General features: G+C 30.1%; 3 protein-coding genes across 13 annotated transcripts in view; 2 read left to right on the top strand and 1 right to left on the bottom strand.

Annotated features, from left to right (window-relative positions):
* LOC105153894 (uncharacterized) overlaps nt 1–21,509 on the bottom strand; it is a 125,718-nt gene that overhangs the window by 91,378 nt on the left and 12,831 nt on the right. For 5 of the 10 annotated variants that reach the window (XM_087408399.1, XM_087408409.1, XM_011069026.2 and 2 more), the window contains exon 1: nt 1,142–1,524. The exons of 1 other annotated variant lie outside the window; for it this stretch is intronic. The gene's annotated coding sequence lies outside the window, so the exon portion shown is untranslated. Of the gene's footprint in view, nt 1–1,141; nt 1,526–21,509 lie in introns of those variants that run through there. 4 more of the 10 variants (XM_087408403.1, XM_087408404.1, XM_087408405.1 and 1 more) reach the window with 2 other exon arrangements.
* On the top strand, nt 11,993–18,535 carry LOC105153903 (uncharacterized). The gene is made up of 2 exons (XM_087408411.1): nt 11,993–12,127; nt 16,070–18,535. Exon 2 carries the CDS (start codon nt 16,222–16,224, stop codon nt 17,437–17,439), a length of 1,218 nt encoding a protein of 405 aa, XP_087264537.1. The 5' UTR covers nt 11,993–12,127; nt 16,070–16,221; the 3' UTR covers nt 17,440–18,535.
* Nucleotides 11,998–21,509, top strand: part of sprt (PDZ domain-containing protein sprite) — an 82,314-nt gene continuing 72,802 nt past the window's right edge. The window contains exon 1 of one of the 2 annotated variants that reach the window (XM_011069027.2): nt 11,998–12,127. The gene's annotated coding sequence lies outside the window, so the exon portion shown is untranslated. The remainder of the gene's footprint in view (nt 12,128–21,509) is intronic. The other variant, XM_087408394.1, reaches the window with a different exon arrangement.

Genomic DNA, 21,509 nt, shown 5'->3' with positions numbered 1-21,509 from the left:
TTATAATTTTCTTAAAAATCAATTAATATATGCATTATATATCTAAAAAATAATTAGAAAAATAAAAAGTTAATAAAGGATTTTAAAGGTACACTGTCACATTAAATGCCAAGGCACAATCTTAAGAATTCATTAGAATAAAGTAAATGTCTTAAATTATTATACATGGACGCAACCACGACGTTATATATCTACAACAAGATAAATGAGGTCAAAAAAAGGTAGGTCAGTAAATATGACCTCGGTCCAGTCTGACGTAAGGGATCATCATGTGGCTAAGTTGATGCTCCAAGTTGACAAGTCCTACGTTTTGTTCAATTCGTCATATCTAACTATAACTTAACGTTATACTAAGTTCCATTTGTACAATTTAACATGTTGCAATAAATCTCTAAATGTTGCAAATAACGTAATAATGAAAGTTACTTAAAGTTTTCAAATCGAAAAAGAGGATGCTATTTTTTATTTCAAAAACATAGAAAGTTAATAATAATTTTATTATAAAAAACATTCATTAAAAAATGTGCACGGTTCATTATAAAAATTATTAATTTTGATTTGTGAACAAAATTTTACGATGGAACTCATATCGGAGCTTTCATGATATACGATCAATTAGTCGCACATGTGAAACATCACACATACTTGATGTAAATAATGAATATTTGAAAAAGAAAGAAGTTTTTATAAAAAAATCGATCGTGCAATAAAAAATGAATAGCATTTCGATCGTGCAGCTCGTTGCATGTGTAACAGGTAAATTTATTGCAGGATTATTCATTTTTTTTCATATTTCATATTATTTCATATTATAATAATTACAAACGTAAATTTTTATAAAACTTGTATTTTTATGAAGTAAAAATACAACATAAAAATAATATTTAAAAAATATTTCTTGAAAATTTAGTAATAATGCACGTTTAGTAAGAAAGTCACTTGCATAAAAAAACGTTCTGTAGATGAACTTAATCTTATTGTTAGAATTATCTCACAAATCATCAATAAATATTTCCAGCTAAACACTAAAATTTTTCTTCTGTAATTTTAAAGAAAATTTTTAAAATAGGTTCAATTTTTAAACTTATTCGCAATAAAACTAATACAAATCATAATAAAGAGCGCAATCTATCTCACTCACTGTATCTGACGTGTAAAATTGAAATTTTGTTATTTCTGACTGTGTTGTGATCCAAACGCATCGAAAGTGAAACACGATACTAATTACGTTAAAGGATGAAGACGATGACGACGTTAAGAAATGATCGAAGATCAGGAAGATCGCGAGTATAATGCGCGCGGGAAACGTTCACGGCGCGATAGATCGCGATACACGCTCGACCAACGATCCCCTTTTTATCGCGAGAACTCGCGGAATATTCGCCTCTACTGAAAATGCACACCACACACGGATCCGGATGATACGAGACGCGTGCGTAACGCCTGATACGGAGGAAGCGCAGCCACTGAGCGCCGGGGGGTTGCCGCGCGGTAGGCGCCCTCGACACAGTCTGCTTCACTGGAACTAGTGACGATAGTGGGGTTGATCAGGGCTGATTCGTAATTTGCACGAGCCCTGCGTGGGCGAGGACTTTACAAATATATTGAGTTATAAGAAAAAAAAAAGTTAACTTTTTGTTCTTATTCGTTGCAACTTTGAATTGAATTTAATTCATTGTCATTATGAGAAAATGTTATTGAGATACGTAATCAAAAATCTGTAACGCATAAAAGTTCCGTACGGTAGTAAATTGAAATCGGTGAAGTATATCGGTGCCTGGTATTAAAAATCCATCACGAGATAGAAGAAAAGTTTGGTGAAATGTCTGAAGTATCGACATGAATAAATATGCACCCATAAAACACTCGCCCCTACTGATTTGACGCTTGCGCTCCAAGCATAATGAAATCTCATCGTACGGAGCCACTTGTCCGACCGTCACCTTTCACATCATAAACTTTCGTAACTTTATTCGCACACATTTGTCAAAATCCAACAAAGCACAACGTCATCGAGGAAAGTTTCGAGATTTTTCATTTGCGGACCTGTTCGGGGGTATGCGCCAGCAGAAAGCATATTTATATGTTTAACATTTGCGAAATGTTGGGTCGCAAAACTTTAACGAGCTGAAAATTTTTAGTTTCCTTTTTAATATAACAGATATACATAATTTAATAGATTTACTTGTTTTTAGTTTCAATTATTTTATAATTTTTAGAAACAATAAATTTTTATTTAGACTCTTGTCAAAATAGATTTAATAATTTATAAAAATTTTGTATTTTCAAACGTTGAAAAGAACGAATAATCATTGTGGTGTGTGTGTGTGTGTGTGTGTGTGTGTGTGTGTGTCATAATATTAATTCTATATAATATCCTAATGATGTTAAGAATTAATAATATTTTATGATTTATTGTAATGTAAAAGGTGCTTTTACGATAATGTCAATTTTCAATGAAATTATATTAATTAATATAATTCATTACATCAATTTGATGTAATTAAAATTACATCTCATCGGAATGTAAATCGTATATTCTTATCATATATAAATTAATAAAATACGTCAATTATGACAAACCATATTATTTTAAATATTAATTATACTTATCTTATATCTTTTTCATAAGTTATTATATCTTATAACATACGTTAAAATATTAACCCTTTATAACATTACCATATTCATATAAGTGTAAATATACTTCTGTTAAAGAGTATCGTTGCTGTATAAACGTAAAAAGGTAGCATTTTATGTCTATTTAATGTAGGTACTTTGAAATCTTGAAAATTCTCAAGAATATAACTAAAATGCAATATATTGTCTCAATGAATTTCTATCTATGACTAATAAAAAAAGCGTTGAATGAAAATGGGATAAAACAATATATTTCGACCGCGAGTAAAAGCCAAAAAGCTTTATTCTTCCAAACGCTGACGTCAATGCGCGTTTCTACCAAAACAGAAATCCGTCCACAGGATATTTCATGACTACGGGGTACCACGGTGGTTTGAGATTAAAACTCATTCCTTTGTCAATTTGGCTAGCAGAGAGAAAGCGTTATAAACTTTTACACTTCATTGCGAGAGATAAAGCTTCGATTTGAAATAATCGGTTCGTACAATATTATCGTTTATCCATAACTTTATTTCTATTTCTCCTTTCTCTAAAAAAAATAAAATCTATTTTATAACTAATAATGGATAAATGAATAAGTGGATGAATCATAAGTTAAATTATTATTATTAATAATTAAAAATTTTTTTTTTCAAATTGATGACTTAATATAGAATTTAAAAAACAAAAAATAAAGTATTGAGTTCTTCAACATTAAAATATAAATAAAGTAAAATTAGATTTGTTTTATAAAAGTGATCTAATGTAATAATTTTTAATAAATGCACAATAATGCGCATTACAAAGAAATTATTTAATATATAAAATTAGAGAAAATAATATTGCATTAATTCATACTATTAATTTTTTAACATATTTTTTAATGAAATTTCCATCTAGTCATATTTAAATAATATATGCTTCTTAAATAGGAACAATAATTCTATTCATTCTAATGTATGTAAACATAGCATACATATACGATCCTATAAATATAATAATTATACATATAAAAAAAGTCATAAACATTTATTTGCTGTAATTTATTTTTTCAATTAGAGTTACGTGTATTAGGAGAGTGCTGTTAATTCACAATAGGAAATCTTTGATTCACAGTATATATAACTCGTGATCTATTTCAATATTGTCTACAAATGTGCACCGTGTAGCTTTGACGCGCACAGTGCATTCACTATAAAATTGCACCCATTGTACCGTTGCACAATAAAAAGCGAAAGAAAAGAAGAAAAGCAAAAACTGTATCACGTAATATGTTTTCAAGTTACATGTATAAAACCATTCAATTTTGCTGAATAAATCGCAACTATAAATAAAATATTATATTTTCTATACATATTTAAATAATCTTTAATGATGTGTGATACATAAAATCATTAAAAATCATTTAAATTTCAAAAGGTACAAATTACTAATTCTCCTAATTTTGAAATTTCTCCTTGAAAACTACTTATCATGTAAAATAAAAAATTTTATTAGGTGTTGGAATTAATTCGTAGCGTTTTTTAATGAAAGAATGTTATTTATTTCACATGAGCATTAAAAAATACATTAATGAAAGTACTTCCCATCACTTGTAAAACGCTACGAATTAATTCCAACACCTAATATTTTACATTTTTAGTTATTTCTTTATTAAAAATTACTTTCTTTTCAATTTTAACATTTTTAGATCTCCTTTAAAATAAAATTCTTTTTGTTAAGTTGAAGAAATGCTTATTCGATTTTATTTCTAGTTTACTCCATAAAAATAATTTATTTATTAATTGTACGAATATTATATAGATTTCAAATTTTTTTTATTTACTCACGTAATATTTTTTTTTCAAATATGGTATAATCTTTTATAGGTAACAGTATTGTAGATGAATATAACACTTTCAATATCCGTGAATATCACAGCTTTCTTGTCGGATTGTTGAATCGATGATATTATACCTCTGTTAATAAGAGCGATTTAGTGAGCTGAATACTATAGTTGTTGAATGTTCACGTAGTGTCAACTGGATCAAGGTTGGATAATCCGAATGTTAAAGTTATAGGGAATGTACGCATGAAGATATAGTATATAAGTTATAAACTGTTATAAAATAGAGCTTGCACTTTGCGAGACATAGAAAATTACATGTGCAATAATAAATGTGTTGACATAGTTTTTAGAGGCATGTAGTTCTCATATATGTATATTCGAATGTTTTGTATCTAATGAGTTCTATTAAAGGACACTTGAAAAAAATATCTTCACAAGAATATTTTTAGAAAAAAGGAAAACTTTCAAAAAAGGGAAAATCCTGATTAATAAAATCAAAATAAAATCATTTTTTTATATTTAGAAAAATTTTTTCAATTTTTCTCATGATGAATGTTTTTGCAATTTGTTTTTTCTTACAACGTAATTTCTTATTTGAGCATACATGCAATATCTGTACATGCAATTATAATAATATCATTTGATAGACTTATCGACATATTAAGACTTATTTATTGCATGATTGAAAATGCGCGCTTTATAAATCGTTTATAAGTATTACATCTTTAGCAAAAAGATCTATTTGTAAGGATTATAGTAAGCTGATGCATTATCAAATTACTTTGCAAACTATATACACAGACTATAAAAAAATTCACGTGCAGCGAAAAAATGTATAGACTTTTTATGGAGATATTATCGAGGTACATTCCACAGTTAAATTAAATATTCCATTAGGCTTAATTAATTGAGAATAATCACGTGTGTGTGTAGTCTTGCTTTTTCGAGCTACGCTGGTGTATGATCAATAAAATCGCTTCTACGACAAGTGTTTCTTACAATTACAGAATTGTAATTTGCGCATCTACCATTGAATTTTTATTTCACGTGTTTATTAAAGAAGAGTATACTTCACTAGGTTTTAAGAAACATACGTTTCTCTCTTTTCTCGATATAACAACAGGCGGCGATAATACAATAGCAAAAGAATTGCGACATAAAACAGCGACATATGAACATCCCAGCGAAAACTAAACGAAGATTTTTTTTAATTAAATCGTTGCCTGTGCGTAGACTCGTATAACGCAAACGCAAAGAACAACTGCACATCAGAAATGTGGTGATGATCGAATTGTGTGATTCTTAAAAGCGGAATGAAAAATGGTGCCGTCGTATTTTATTTTTAAATATTGCGAAGTTTAAAACATTGCAATGTTTAAAACATCAATGTTTGAAACATTATTTACAATAAAATATATTTAAAGAGATTTTGAGTCTTTCAATTAGAAATCTAACACGTTATCTTGACCGCTAAATTCAAAAATTGCACGTTAAATAAAAAGATGATTCTTTGGAATCATATAGTATGCGTTAAATTGCATGTAAATATACATGCAATTAATTATCTTGTCAAAAATCATCAATTATAATTAATAATTTTATGGAAAAAACACTAAAAGTTTTGAAAAGAAAAACACAAAAAATTATTAACATTTAATTTTCAGTATTTTTTCAGAAATTTTTAATGTTTTCTTTCGTAAAGTAATGTATCAACATGACTACAGTTAATAAATTATTGTGATTATAAAATTATTTCCTTTTTTTATACACGTAATCAATAATGCTTTTAGCTATAAAAAGCATAATAAACAATGACGACTTCTTGTTATTAAATATTATAATTGTTATTATGTTATCGCAAAATAAAATTTGATATACAATAAAATTTAAAAAACATAAAATATAATGATGTCTCAGCTTATTTATATACTTTATTAAATAGCTATCTTAATTGCTTCACATATACATATATCGCGATCGATAGAATTCATTAAATTCGTGAATCTCTCTCTCTCTCTCTCTCTCTCTCTATACACTTTTATCTAATTCTAAAGAAATTCTAGAGGCGTCATTAAAGCGGTCTAAAGCGAGATGCCACAAAAATGAAATAAACGAAGAATTACATCTATGGCAATAATTATTCGGCATCATTAAGTAATGAAGGCAATTGTTAATTTTGTGATGTTGTTTCAGATAAGAAACATCATTTTATTGCCATTAATTATATAAAACCTTATACTTTATACTTCTTTTACGAGAGCATGGTGGTTCACTTTTGCTCTACTTCGTAGAAATAAATGTATCTAATATTATAAAACATTAATATAAAAATTTAAAACTTTAAGACACTCTTTTAGATTGTAGACACATAAAATATTTTCTGAATATAAAAAATAATAAAAATATAATTTTTCTTAAAACACTTAAAAATATATTTTTAGCAGAAATTGTCTTTAGCAAAAATTTTAAACAGTTTATTTTTTCATGTCATAAATTAAATTTCTTTTTTTTCCTTTATTTCTAAGATCTTAATCCATATCATAAAGTATAAGCTTAAAGAAATGCTACAATTTCTAATAACAAATTTAAAAAATTCTCTAAATAATATCAAAGTTTGAAAGAAATTTATATTACTTTCGGATAAAGTAACTTATAATTTAAAATAAAAATTACTCAAAGTATTATTCAGAAAATATCCTCCTTTGCAAATTGAATATAAATTTTAATCTCACGTGTGTAAATAAATTAGATATTTTTCTTTCGCAGCAAGAATGTTTAACAATTTAAATTACACTTCCTCACTATTTTATTTTTTGGATGAGGACTTTCATAGCCATTTCTATTTTAGATTAACTTTAATCTCGATTGACTTACTCATCATCTTTTTTTAATTAGAAAAAAATGAAGAGTAAGTTGAATCGAGATTAAAATTAATCTATATTAGTGGAAACAAGCATCAATAAGAGTAACTTGCTATTTAGATGTCATATATTATTCATCTCGACAGGGTGGTTACAAAAGAAACGTGTTAGACAACAGAAACGTTTTCTGAAAGCTGCCAGCTTCAGTATAAGCAAACTGAATCGTGCAAAATCGAGCGGGCAATGTGCAGGAAGGAAATAAGAGAGAAGTTTTCAGGTCAGGTTAAAAAGCTCTCTCGGTTATTGGCCTGAGGTTATATGTGTAAGACTCCGTCAATCTTTATTGTGTTCAACGTTGCGACAAGCCATTGAGAGCGGCACCGAATAAACGAAGAAAATTACTAGCTTCTGGAAATAAGACTGAATTTTTATGTAACGGCGAAATAACGAAGTTTGTAGAGAACGCAAGTCAACTAAATCCTGACTTTACTGAAATGTGTTCCTTATAAAAGAAAAGTAAAACTTATAAGTATATGTAGAATTTTTGATGTATGAATTTTCTATATAAATGCACGAGATGAATCCCATATCAACTTTGTTTTCTTTTTCTCTGACGAAGTCGAGTACTGATACTTTGAAAATTTAGTTTCGATATATTTGACTCTATCTGAATAATATATATTACATTTAAAAATCAATTTTTAAACTTGTATACTTCTTAAAGAAAGACCCCGTATTTTTATTACAGTATATTAATTTAATATCGTTTACTTTTTATAAAAAATAATATTATTTATTATTCATATTTAATGTAATTTATCATACAGAGTATCTTCTAATTTTCCATACAAACTTTAACAATATGTGCAATAAGGTAAGAAAAAAACATTATATAAATATGTGTCCTAAAGTGCTTTATTAAAAAGTTATAAATAATATGAAATCTGCAAGAAACAATTTCACCTTAGTTTATATCCATACATTATGCCCATACATTACAATTGAACTGACGTTGACAAACTGTTTCTCGAATATAGCATATGGATTTTCATATGATTGTACATGACTGTTACGAAAATTGAAAACGCCGTTTCTCGTAAACATACACATGTCAGTCCATTACATCGATGTCAAACTTGTACATGGGTGGACGGACTTTAAAATGAAAACTTCTTGTTAGAAATGAAAAATTGTTTCTTGCAGATTTCATATTTTTACTATAATTTTTTAATAAAACATTTTAGAGCTTGTGTTTATGTAACTTTTTTTTTACTTCAACTCAAAATACATTGTTAAAATTTGTATGGAAAACCAGCGTCCTGTACAAGGGTAAAGAATATTAATTAACAAAGTTAATTATCAAAAGTAAAGTTTCTAATTAATATACTTTAATCCCATAATTGTATAGAGTTAAATATCATGTGTGCTTCATGTGTGTGTTCATGTGTGCAAGGTTGGAGATACTTTCTGATAACTTGCATTTCCAAGCTCAACTCTAATTTTGTTAAAATCGAAATTTCCTATATGTTGTGGTCGATAATTCAACTGCAATTTTCGTACCAAACACGTACATCAAGTATGCAAAGCACACGAAGCCACAATTTCGTTTCATTATTGTAATTTTGGAAGCATTTCTTATTAAAATACAATTCACTCCAGCTAGTGATTTAAAATTATTACAAGTTTCTTCATTATTAAAAAAGATATTCTACTTTTAACATACTACTTTAAAATATTAAAATTCTTATGTTAAAAGCCTTAATAGGCTTAAGCGATATGATATTCTTCATATCGAGTTGGAAATTGTATGTTAATATTATAACAGAAAAGTGTCAGATATTGAAAGAAACTAAAGTCTATATCGACACAAACTTGAAAATAAAATAAAATTTTGTCCCATTTTTGGTTACTTCAACCACTTATCCTTTTACATTTTGAAATTTTTTTAAAATATCCATCTCCTCTCTTTCTCTCTCAGCCTGATACTTTTATAAATCATCTCTATGCTTTGCTGCATCGAAATTTGCGAAAATATCTCTCGTACGTAAGCACTTCTACGTATCCTCGTAGGATCGTTTATTTCGTATAAGGCAGCAATGTATCATGTCGGGGCAGGCAGGACGGTCATGTCGGACGAGCCGGCCTTAATCTTACATGTGCCACGCTCCTCCTTCACGTTAATTTAGATATTTCTCATCGTCATCGTCCGGTTTATTCCCATCGCGCTTCCTCGTTTTCCTCTCCCACTTCTTCTATTTCTTGCTCTCTCGGGCAGAATGAGAGGAGAGCGCAAATGATCCCCCTCGAGGGCATTTACGTATCGTCCATACCTTAATCATGAGCGTCTCAAATGGCCAGTATAACGACTCACTTTAGTCATATTTAACATTTTAACCGGCAGTCGCAAAGGACACATATAAAGACTCATATGTACAATAGAAATTTCAATGTGAGGAATATATATATATATATATAAACATCTTTATCATGTTATATTATACTTTATTTTTTTTTTTGCATTATCGCAGTTCGATGTTTAGGGTTCTACACGATACAATACTTATTTTGAAGGTCTATCAAAATTACTTTCAAATCTGTATCTAATTAAACTTTAAAATACTTTTTTAGCAAAATTGTTCTTTCCGGTACATGTATGACTAGATTTATAACTAAAGGTATTAACTTCTTTCTTCTTTAATAATCTCTTCCAAGAGTAAAATCCTTAGTTCTTCATGCTCGTGCGCATAAAGATGACAACTTGAGAGGCGTGACCGTACAATAAGGGCGCTTGCATATTACGGTGATTAGTGTCACTATCCTCATATCAAGTCGCTTTACGAGTCTATTAAAGCGACCGGTTTCTAAGGAGTAATAGCATCGCCGCCGCCGCCGTCGTTGAGCTTATTTTAATAATGCTATTAAGTCACGTACTCATTCAGTTGAAACCATTTCTAAATACGCACTCTCTGTATCTCTCATTTTGCATCGTCAAAAGATTTTCGTCGAAACCGACGAGTCTTGAATCCCCGGGCGATTATGCGCCATTTCCTTTCGAACCACGACGCAGAAACAGGTTTTCGCAAAAGTGCGAAAGACATTGACTGGCCAGCCGCTATCAAAATCCATAAAAATGGAACCAATTTGTGTTTATATCCCGACACTCGTGTACTGCCTTTCGGCACAGTTCGCGAGCGGAGTAAATGAAGATAAGAAAATGTACATTCCTGTACGGCACTCTCTTTGCAGAATGCCACTTCTTGAATTCAACACATTCCGATCGTTACAAAACTTCTGAGATTCTAATTGTTAATTTGTAAAATTCTCAGGTTCTTTTTAAAGATAAAATGCAACATATGTTATATCGGAAATTTGTAGGAAAAGGTTTGTCAGGTAGAGATTTCAATTTTTTATGAATGTGTTTGCTTCAGAAATTGCGCCAGTTATAAATGTTTATATAAATGTATTAAATGACTCATATTTTAAAGATATTTGTGTATACAACTACATTTCCCTATAAACGAATGATTAATTACCACGATTATGACGGTATTCATAGTTGGGTAAATATTCTTATATTTAAGAGTGTCTTAAGTATAATCTTAAGATATCATAAAACTGTCATAAAATTGAATTAACATCTTAAAACTTTACTTAAGATGATCTTATAAGAAGAATAGACTATAAATAGCAGCTTATATGTGTATCTTTCAAGTTTATCCAAATATTGAAATTAGCGGTACGAAAATTTTCAAATTAATCCTTAATACATAATTAGTACCTAATAGTTAGGCACGATTAGATATAAAAATCGATTACTTTATCCTGCGCATTTATTTTCTTTGAAATACTAAGAGCAAATACTAAGAGCCTGATTAAATAATGATTTTTACCCTTTCTTTTTTTATTACATATTAAAATACTTTCTAAAGATGTTAAATATAGTAAGAACTATATGCCCTATATATATGAACTATATTACTATCAACGTAAATTAACTTTAATCTCGGTTCAACTTAGTTTTCATCTTTTTAGAAATTCTTAGGCCCACTTTCATCAACGTAACATCAACTTTAACCTCACTTAAATAATTTTTAACTAAAAGTGTGCAAACGAAAAATCAACTTGTCTCGGAATGTGATGAACAATCGAACTATAAAAAGTTAATTTTTTTCAAAAATTGAGAGGCCAACTTTACATAGTTTGTCGCATTTGAGTCTGAACTATGGAGAGAACATCCAAATATATTTAGAGATAGTCGACAGTGCGATTATTCGATAATTACAGGTATAGTTCGCGGTTACAAAATCGATTCGAATATCCCGACGTGTTCGAGCCTCACACTCTACGCATATCTGGCATCGCGCATATAATCGCACGCCCCCGACATCCACTCTCAGGGCCGTAGAACCCATCCGGCCGGTTTCCTGCGGGCCGCAGGGGCCCAACGGCAACGGAGGGATGGGTTTTAAAGGGGCCGCGGCAAAGAGCGGAGCCTCGGCTCGCGTGTGCTCTGACGCGGAAAGCCGGTTAGTCGGTCTCAATCCGTCGTGGCGTTCGTATTAAGCCAGTGCGTACTCCGAATCGCGTGTTCCGAACCGGCAAACTGACGACGGGACCGGAAACGTGGTGAAGAAGACCGCGCGGATTCATCGCCCTGACTCGCGTCTGTTCCGACGGCGCCCGAAGCGACACGAAACGCCAAACAAAAGATTCCTTTGTTTTTCGGTGTACCTTCGATTGTTATACATTTAGTGTTTTGGTGCACGTGGCTGCTGCGAATCGTGCACGAATTCGGTGTATCCGGACCTGCGCATAGAAGGTACGTTAATCTCGTTTTCTTTGCTAATCCCATGACGGCGCACGCGTCCTCGTGCGATTGGAGTCACCCGCGTGTTTTCATTGAAAAAACACAATATTAACCAAGAATTGGTTAATTAATGAGATTTTAATTTCTCAATATATACGGTGATACAATAGATATGACAATTGGGAATCTTGATACATCTTTCGTAAACATTGAAATTTTCGCGGAAAACGGAAAAGTTATTTAACAAAATATACAATGAAAAAAGACCTTTGGGCTCTTTATCTCATTTGAAATACCATAGTTTTATATAAAACAGAAAATTATTGCGAAATATTTTTACCAGACAACGTATATTTCTCATTTATATGAAAAAAGTACATGAAAAGTTCATATGAAAAGAAAAAACTCTCTAAAAGTGAAAAATCCTCTCTCCTTATTAAATTCAAATTTATTATGGAATTGTAGAACCTTTTTTCTCTTATTTTATTATTATGTTCATTTCTAATGTAGATTAACTTTAATCTCTCTTCATCTCTCTTATTCTTCATCTTTTTCTAATTTTTAAGACTTCTAATTCTTAGAAGAAGATAAGTAAGTTGAATCCAGATTAAAGTTAATCTACATTAATAGAGATCGTTAAAGATCGTTAAATTCTCGAGATGTTTACATATCTTGGATGCAAACAAAATTATCGTTATTAATCTTTCTACATGTCTTTGAAACAATTATTATTAAATTTATGAGACTGAAATGTTCGTGATTTCGCAGAACGTCTACTCCATAAAATCTCTTGCATATGCATAGAGAGTAATGCTACGCTCAAGCTATTCACCGGACAAATGATATTGCGCTTATTAGTAAGGTCTACATACTTTACATATATTTTAACCGTCGGCAATAATTATATCGTTGCTCGTAAAACAAAATGGTTCGTTGAGCAAGACTCGCTATTATTTAATCAAATAAGCGACCTTGAGTTGCACAAGAATGCTATTGCACGCTCTCTTTTCTTATATCGAAAGAATATTTTCTATTAAATATTCATATACTTTATCTTTAAATTTTTTACATTTGTGACTATTGTAATAAGTATTTTAGAATTTCTTTTTATCTTTGAAATAATCTTGCTTTAGTTCTTTTTATTTAAAAAAAATTTGTTTTTAATAAAAGTTTTGCTTATAAAAGTTCTTAAAAAATATTTCGTAATAAAGCAATTGAGAATTTCTTAATTTATAGTTTGTAATGTAATTTTAATGAAATCATTTGTAATATTTTTGTAAGTGCAAATTTTTGTATTAAATAAGTTACGCTTTTCAAAATTTTGACTTAAATTTTTGTTATACCTAAGGCTAATTCTACAATGTGCTCTTTGTTTCCTGTTTCTTGCTGTTTGTCTCTGTTTGTCTCTTGCCTTTTTGGTCAATAAGACAAGAGACAAACAGCAAGAAACAAAAAACAGAAAGTACATTGTAGAATTAGCCTTAGTCAATTTGTTGTGTTAAACTAAGAAATGTTTGAATATTACTGATCTGTCAATAGCGTTATTGCGAAATCCTGCCATTGATGTTTTGATAAAATGTATGCTGTGTAGGCACTCTAGTAAATTACAGTCCTGCACTCAAACCGGCAGCTGTGTTAACCGAACAAGCGGCTCGCAATTGTAGAACACATATGTCAAAGTCATAGGGACAGAGTGCTGATTCAATCTGGGTATCTTTTTAGAAAACTCGAACGATGATTTGTATAAGTCATTTCGTCACGTTCTAAATCGATCCTCGCATGTAACGCACTTCATCCTTTTGTAAAAACAAGTATCCGATTTTTCTCATCTTTTGACAAGCATCGCATAAATCATTTTTCTATTAATTTGTACAACATATTAAATAAACATTATATAGACATGATATATGGTTAACGGTATTAAATATCTATAATAGGATACATAAAAAGAGGAGAAAGAGAGAGAGAGAGAGAGAGAGAGAGAGAGAATTCAATAATAAATCCAAAAATCCTTATTAATAATGGCATAAATTACACTTTCGCGTTTCTTGATCGCTAAATATTTAATAGAAGCTAATCGCTTTATGATTGATAAATCCTACTTAAGGATTAGTAAGTATAAATATATCTATATTCTATTTATATATATTATTGAATGTAGTCACTTTATATTCTTACCGAAATTCAAACACGCCTAATTAACATGATCCTAAGTAAGTTTTGTTTCGAATGGATCGAATATGAAACCTAACAATAGTTTCCATTTTCATACTATCAACAATAGAGTCATTATGAAAAAAGTAGGATCGCAGCCCCTTTCTCCCATTCACCACTAAATTTGGATTAACCTAATTCATTGTGCGAATATTCCCAAGCGCACTTAAGTCCCGCAAGGAAAAAAATAGAAGGGAAGGGGAACAAGAAAAAGAAAAAGTAGCCAGCGTGAAGGCTACCTACCTACCGTTAATCTGTACGTTAATGTGGCTCTGTGTACGAGCATAAGTCTCGCGTCATGCGAGATGCAAATGCGACTCATAGCATCGGTGTGAAGAATTTTTTGTTGCTGAACGATTCTTTCTCGTCATGTTTCTCGCATGAATCGCGCGATGTCGAATCAGATGATGCATTAATTAATTAGCACGTTCGTCTTCAGACGCATTAAAGCAGAGAATGAATAGAAAAGTGTACAGACAAAAAGGCATAATATGATGAGGCTTACTCTAACGAGCAAAAATCAACCATAACAATGGCAATGTTTAATGCATAAGTTTTTTTAAGAGTATATAAAGATACTTTATGGATATTTTAATTTGCAGAATTAAGATATATGTATATAACAATAATTAAAAATGAGTTAATTAATTTAATAATTCATTAATTTAATAATTCACAGAAAAAATGTACTAAATTTTAATAAATATTTGTTTGAATAATGCCAGTTGAATATTTGTTAAATGTACTTATTTGATACTATTAATTTGATTTAACTATTATTAGTTTTTATTTAGCAAATATTTATAAACAATTACTTATTAAAATTTAGTACATTTTTCTCTCAATATACACACACAATTGTAATAATATAAATTATTTATGTACATTACATTAAATATTGAAATGTAAAATCTTATTGTTGACGAGAATATCGTTAGACTTAATTATTTTCAAGTCCAAGGTTTTTGACTATCTTATTTGATTTCGTCGAAGTGACAAATATCGTTAGAATAGGGATAGATGGTCGTTAGCTAGCAACGTGACAAGACATACGAGCATTTGCGAACGCACAATCCATTATAGAAGATAAGATGATTATTAAATAATTACCGTTAAGAAAAATTGTGGAATGAGTTTTCTTCTATCATCAATCTCTTACACTTACATTAGTGTACATACCAACATGTTATAATATAAATTAACTATTATTTTTTATATTGCAATAATTTTAATTGTAACATTGTAATTATGAATCAACATAAAAATTTTGGAAAAAAACAATAGCATTAGAGAAAACATTGATTTGATCGATTTAAAAAGGACACTAATGCAATAAATATTACCGAATTTAATCGCTCAAACTTAATCCTTTACAAATATCTAATACTAATATATTTTTCAATACGTTATTTAATGATTCAAATCATATATACGGATGACTTCTAAAAGCTATTCTTTTATTTCTTAATGTTATCTTAATTAATTTATCTATTTACTCTAAAATACAATGGTATCATATTTATTCAGATGTCATTTACTTTATTATTGGATTACTGTACAAATTGTATTATCATTAAATCTTTGTTACATTTTTATCTTAGTATATATATATATCAGTCACTAATTAATGGATAAATCATAATGAATTATATTCTTAAAAATGTATAGATATATATTATTTTCACATTTAAATTAATCCATTCTCTACAAGACTATAATGAACTAGCGTAACCCTTGCAGGCAAACCCGGAAGATTATGACCAGTTTCCAACAAGTTAAAACGCAATACATCTAATCCACGGCTCACATCTAATTCTGTGATCTCAGTCTCACAAACGCACGATCTTCTCTGAATTCATAAGGCAATAAGTATCCAAAAATAACGATTAACAATGGAAGAAACACCCCCAAGCAACGAGAGCACTTTATATGCAAGATTTCGTAGCAGTTGCCGCAACCGGGAATCTTATGACACGCTCGCGGAATTGGCGGCTGAATTACGACGTGCCTATATGGTGAAAGGGCTGCAGGCTCAGCTTGATGAGAAACAAGCTCACAAATATGCCGAGCTCGTGCGAAAACGCGAGGTCGCCGACTTGATCCGTCAGGAACAACAGGAAGTGTTGGAGGAGAATCTCCGATGTCAGTCGGAGACGCTACGGAAATCGAAAGAATACAGACAGCAATTGGACGAGCAGTTGACACGAAAGGAGGAACAAAAAAGAGTCATTGTGGAGGAGGCTCGCGAGTACAGGAAGTTCTTGGAAGAAGTAGACCGAGAGCAAGAAGAGCAGGAGCGCACAAAGGCGGTGGAGAAGAAATGCGAGCTTGTAGAGAGGACGAGACAAGAGAGACTGATCCTCGAGAAAATAAGGGAGGCCCGTCGACAGGAGGAGCTCGAAGCAGAAGAGAAGAAGCGACTGAAAGATCTAGAGTACTTGAAGGAGATAGAGGAGAGATCGAAGGAGATGAGCAGACTCCGACAGGAGCAGTTAGAGAGGCGCGAACGTGTCCTGCTGGAAACAACTAGGATACTGCTGGACGCTCAAGCTCAAAAACGAGAGAGAGAAGAGCGACTGATTGATCTCGTAGCGGAGGAGATCAGGTGCGAGCTTGTAATCAGGGAGATGGAGGAGACGATGCGTAGGAAAAAGATGCAGCAAGAACTGGCAGCTAGTTTACGGGAACAGATAGTCTTCACGGAACAGTGCAGGCTGCGTTTCGTTGAGGAGGATAGAGCATGGGCCGAGGAAGTCATGAGGAAGATTATGGAAGATGAGAAGATGGCAAGGTGCACGGCCGAGGCGAAAAGAAGGATGAAAATACAGTACCGGAAGGACCTGGAGAGTTTGATTGAACACCGCCGCAGGATTCGCGAGGAGGAGATTGCTAGGATTGAGGAAATCGCTAAAGAGCAACAGAAATTGGAACTACTTGAGGCGGAACGTGCGAAGGAGGAGAGAAAACGTTTGTTGATGATACACGCAGCTAACATTGCAAACTTCGTGAATAGAGCGACTCTTACGTCTGAGGAACAAGAGATTCTTGACAAATTAACGAAGAAAAATCAAGACACTAAAAATATTGATAATGGAGACGTGAAAGATTGAATGAGATGATAAAGCCGTCATTAAAAAAATTTCATCTCTAGATAGTAGTGTCGGTGAGAAAATCGTTGAGAAGGTAGAGAAGATAATAACGAAAAATATTGTACTATCCACGGAAATGGTCGATCGGGACTCATCGCAGTATTTGCAGTAAGTAGAACTTGTAGGACGGTTAATAAAGAGAAAGAAGCTAAGGTCGAAGAGAATAACATCAAAGTGAAAAAAGAAATACAATATTATATAGGTAGAAAAAGAATTGGAAAAAGGTAGCGATCGAAAAAATAAAATCCAAATGAAATATCGAGTGAAATACAGTGATTGAAAAAACAAACTAAACGCCGACAGTAATATTAATGTTAAAATTAAAGAAAAAATACATTTCTTCTTTTTTCAATTTTACGTGTTTATTAATATAAAAAGAAAAATGCACAGAACATTAAATTAACTTTATTATTTGCTTTTAAAAAACTTCATCGACTGTTTTATTAATATTTTTAGAAAAATAAATAAAGAATTAATAAAGATTGCATATATATATAATAATTGCGTTTAATAAAAAATTGATTATTGGGATGGAGTCCTGGTTTATTTATGTACCGTTAAGAGAGAGAAGAGAGAAGAGAGAAGACCATGCGATGTCAAGAACCGTTAAAATAGTCGATCAGATTAACGAGATACGAATGAGACTTATTCTGAGACAGTTCGGAGACAGTTCTATATTTTGAAAAAGATAGAACCAGAGAAAAGAACGTTAGGAGAAAGCCAATTAAAAAAAATTATCTCCAAGAATGGACTCAAAAATAGTACGCAGAAAAGAAATAAAAGTCATTTAAAGTAGACATACACGAAGGACTTCTCAGAAATAATATTTATTAAAAATATGAACTTTATCGAAAATAAATTCGCATAGTATTAATATTGAAATAATGATTTTGGGGTTTCACAATGGCAAATTATTTTTAATTAATAATAAATATTAAAGTATTATATAGATAGTTATAATTATAATGTGTAGAATTTTAAGTTAAAGATATTATCATTAAACTAATTTTTTAAATTTGTAGATTTAACAAATTTACAATTAGAAAAAAAAACAAAATTTTGCGTTTGTATATATATATATATATATATATATATATATATATATATATATTCAGTTTTCAAGAGAAATAGCAATTTTTGACGGAAATATATCTAAAAATTGTATTTTGGTGAGAATGATAGGCAACGGTCGAAAGGAGCGGAAACTATTTTGTTGAACAGGATGAAGTATCTCGTAAGAAGGTCACGAAGGAAACCGCGAAAGACAGGAGAAAAAACCGGAAATTGTGACGGAAGTTAAAAAACCAATAGACGTTCAATGCCACAGAGCTTGTGCATATGTTCAAGTTAACTATGTCGCAAGATATATCCGCTAAATTCAGTTTGTTAAAACGAAATTGGTGAAAGTAGAGTAACAAAAAATGTGTAAATATAAAACGTTTATATGTACAATAATAAAATATTCGACACATATAAAATATTATTTAACCTTAATCGATATTAAGTTAATCGGCCTTTATCGATATATTCGCGGATTTAGTATTTACTTTAAATGAATGTATCTTTGCTTAAAGTAGACATATTAGGTGTTGGAATTAATTCGTAGCGTTTTACAAGTGATGGGAAGTACTTTCATTAATGTATTTTTTAATGCTCATGTGAAATAAATAACATTCTTTCATTAAAAACGCTACGAATTAATTCCAACACCTAATAATTAAACGACTTTTTTTGAAATTCAAAATCCGAGAAATAAGATTATATAACTTAAAATTGTATAAGATTATGAAAAACATTTGTTATAAATAATTTTTTACAGCATAGTTGAAAAAATGTCCAAGTTCCTTGAGATCCGTGAATTCCAATGAGATTTAAAATAAAAATGAACTATAAAAATAAATATTTTTTTCAATTACAGATAAATAGTTTAACTATACTATGCACATAGTTTGATTTGTTGTATTTATGTGATGCGTGTCTTTTAATTAAATCGCAAATTATAATTCTGACTCCTAACACGTTCGGCCCTTTTGCTCTCAGGACGTGAGTTATCTCACGGCATGACATAGAGTTATGTAGTGAGATAACTTACGAATGTAGAAAGATCAAGCAAGCTTGACACGTGTGTGTGCGGTAATTTATTCAAATATATTAAAATTACAGTGACTATCGATTGATACTTGATTTTTCCTGTTATCGAAACCTTAAATTATTGTTAACGCAAAGTATGTTGCAAAATAATGCGGCTTATGCTTATATGGTAACATGATTGACATACAAATTGCGTATAATATTCTCTTAATATCCGTTATCCTGCTGCATATTAATCAAAGTATCGAGATAAGGATATAATGACTAAGAATGTATCCTGAAAATCTCTAAAAGTCAAGTTGGAGAAACATTATAGATTTATAATTATATTTGAAAAAACTGGATATTCGTAATTATTATCGATATTATTATCGATATTATAGTATTCAAAGGTAAAGTTTTTTCTATTGTTATCGTTGTACGTACAAATTTATTCGATAATTCACGTATCTTTCAGCATAGGCAACCTAATAGCAATAAATTTTTAAAATCAATACACCGCTTCCTTTCTTCAAAAATAACATAACTTAAAAAAATTTATTTTCAAATTATTAATGTTATATTACAGAGATTATACGTATTTATATTATGTTCACACTTTATGTATGGATCTATGTATTTATGTGTTAAAATCAAGGAGAGTATTTAAACAGAATTTTTTGGTCTCTAGATAATATTAACAGATATGTTTAATAATATCCGCAAGACTATTAGACGGAACTCTTCCGAACATTTAGTATGAGATAGCACGAATATGCTCCCTTAACACCTGTCGCCAGGTGTTACATGTCTGTTAGAATGTCCAAAGATTTCCCATGAGAGACATTACTCGAGTAATTTTCAAGAAATTTGCGCGTCCGTTACTAAATTGTATTATTTAACACAATACAGTTCGAATAGAATATATAATTTATTGTGAAAATGTTATTTGCTGTAAAATTAATTTAAATAATAAATAATATTTTTTATTCCATAATTCGTCTTCTACATGTAATCAATTGTGATATCATCAGTTATCGATTTTAAATGACACTGTTAAAAATAAAATGTTAATTTTTTGCTTGTCTCAGAAAATCTACTATACTTTTTTAAAATAAAATTAATTTTTTATTTTTGACAATGTAAAATATAATTATTGAGAAGAAGCTTTTGTTTTATGTATATTTTTTGAATAAGCCTAATTCAACATATACTTTTTAAATTAATGTCGTTTGTTTACCATGTAATATGAAAATAGTATTTTATGAAGCATATAATTATTTGTGAAAATTAATTAAGCTTAATTAAATTTAATATTTCTAATTATATTATACACATGGAGGTGTGTGTGTGTGTGTGTGTGTATATATATATATATATATATATATATATGTGTGTGTGTGTCAATTCGTAGAAAAAAAATGGAACATATTATTCAAAAGAAGAAAGATGACGATGCTTTAGACTGATTGTCATAGATATGTCGCCTACAGAGTTCGTATTAATTAAGGTCATGTCAGAATGAAATCTCGACATCACAATCTATATAATTAAATACGATCGTCCCGAAGACTTGATATCGCTACTTGAATAATTCGAGTATCGATACCAATTCCATAAACGTTTTACTCGATACTGATATCCCTCTGTAAGAGGCTTTCCATGTCTATTCAGAAATAATGACATGTCCATCCTCGTAACAACATAAGCAGTATTTATGACTAATTTTATTTATTCATTTAAATATTAAAAGAAAATAATAAAGACGTAAAAAACATTTGTGTCAATGTCTCAATTACAGTTTTCTCTGATATAATCAAAAATACAACTGACATTCAATATTAAATAATACTACAAATAAATTATTATTACGAAAAAAAACAGCTTAATTAATCGTTTTAATACTACTATATATTACTAATATTTTTATTAAAAATCTCTCTTTATATAATTATATAAAT

This window comes from Acromyrmex echinatior, chromosome 8, assembly GCF_024713525.1.
Source record: "Acromyrmex echinatior isolate Ae372 chromosome 8, ASM2471352v2, whole genome shotgun sequence".
In the NCBI taxonomy this organism is placed as follows: Eukaryota; Metazoa; Arthropoda; class Insecta; order Hymenoptera; family Formicidae; genus Acromyrmex; species Acromyrmex echinatior.
The sequence above is the reverse complement of the archived record's forward strand: the minus strand, read 5'-3'. Positions and strand labels throughout refer to the sequence as shown.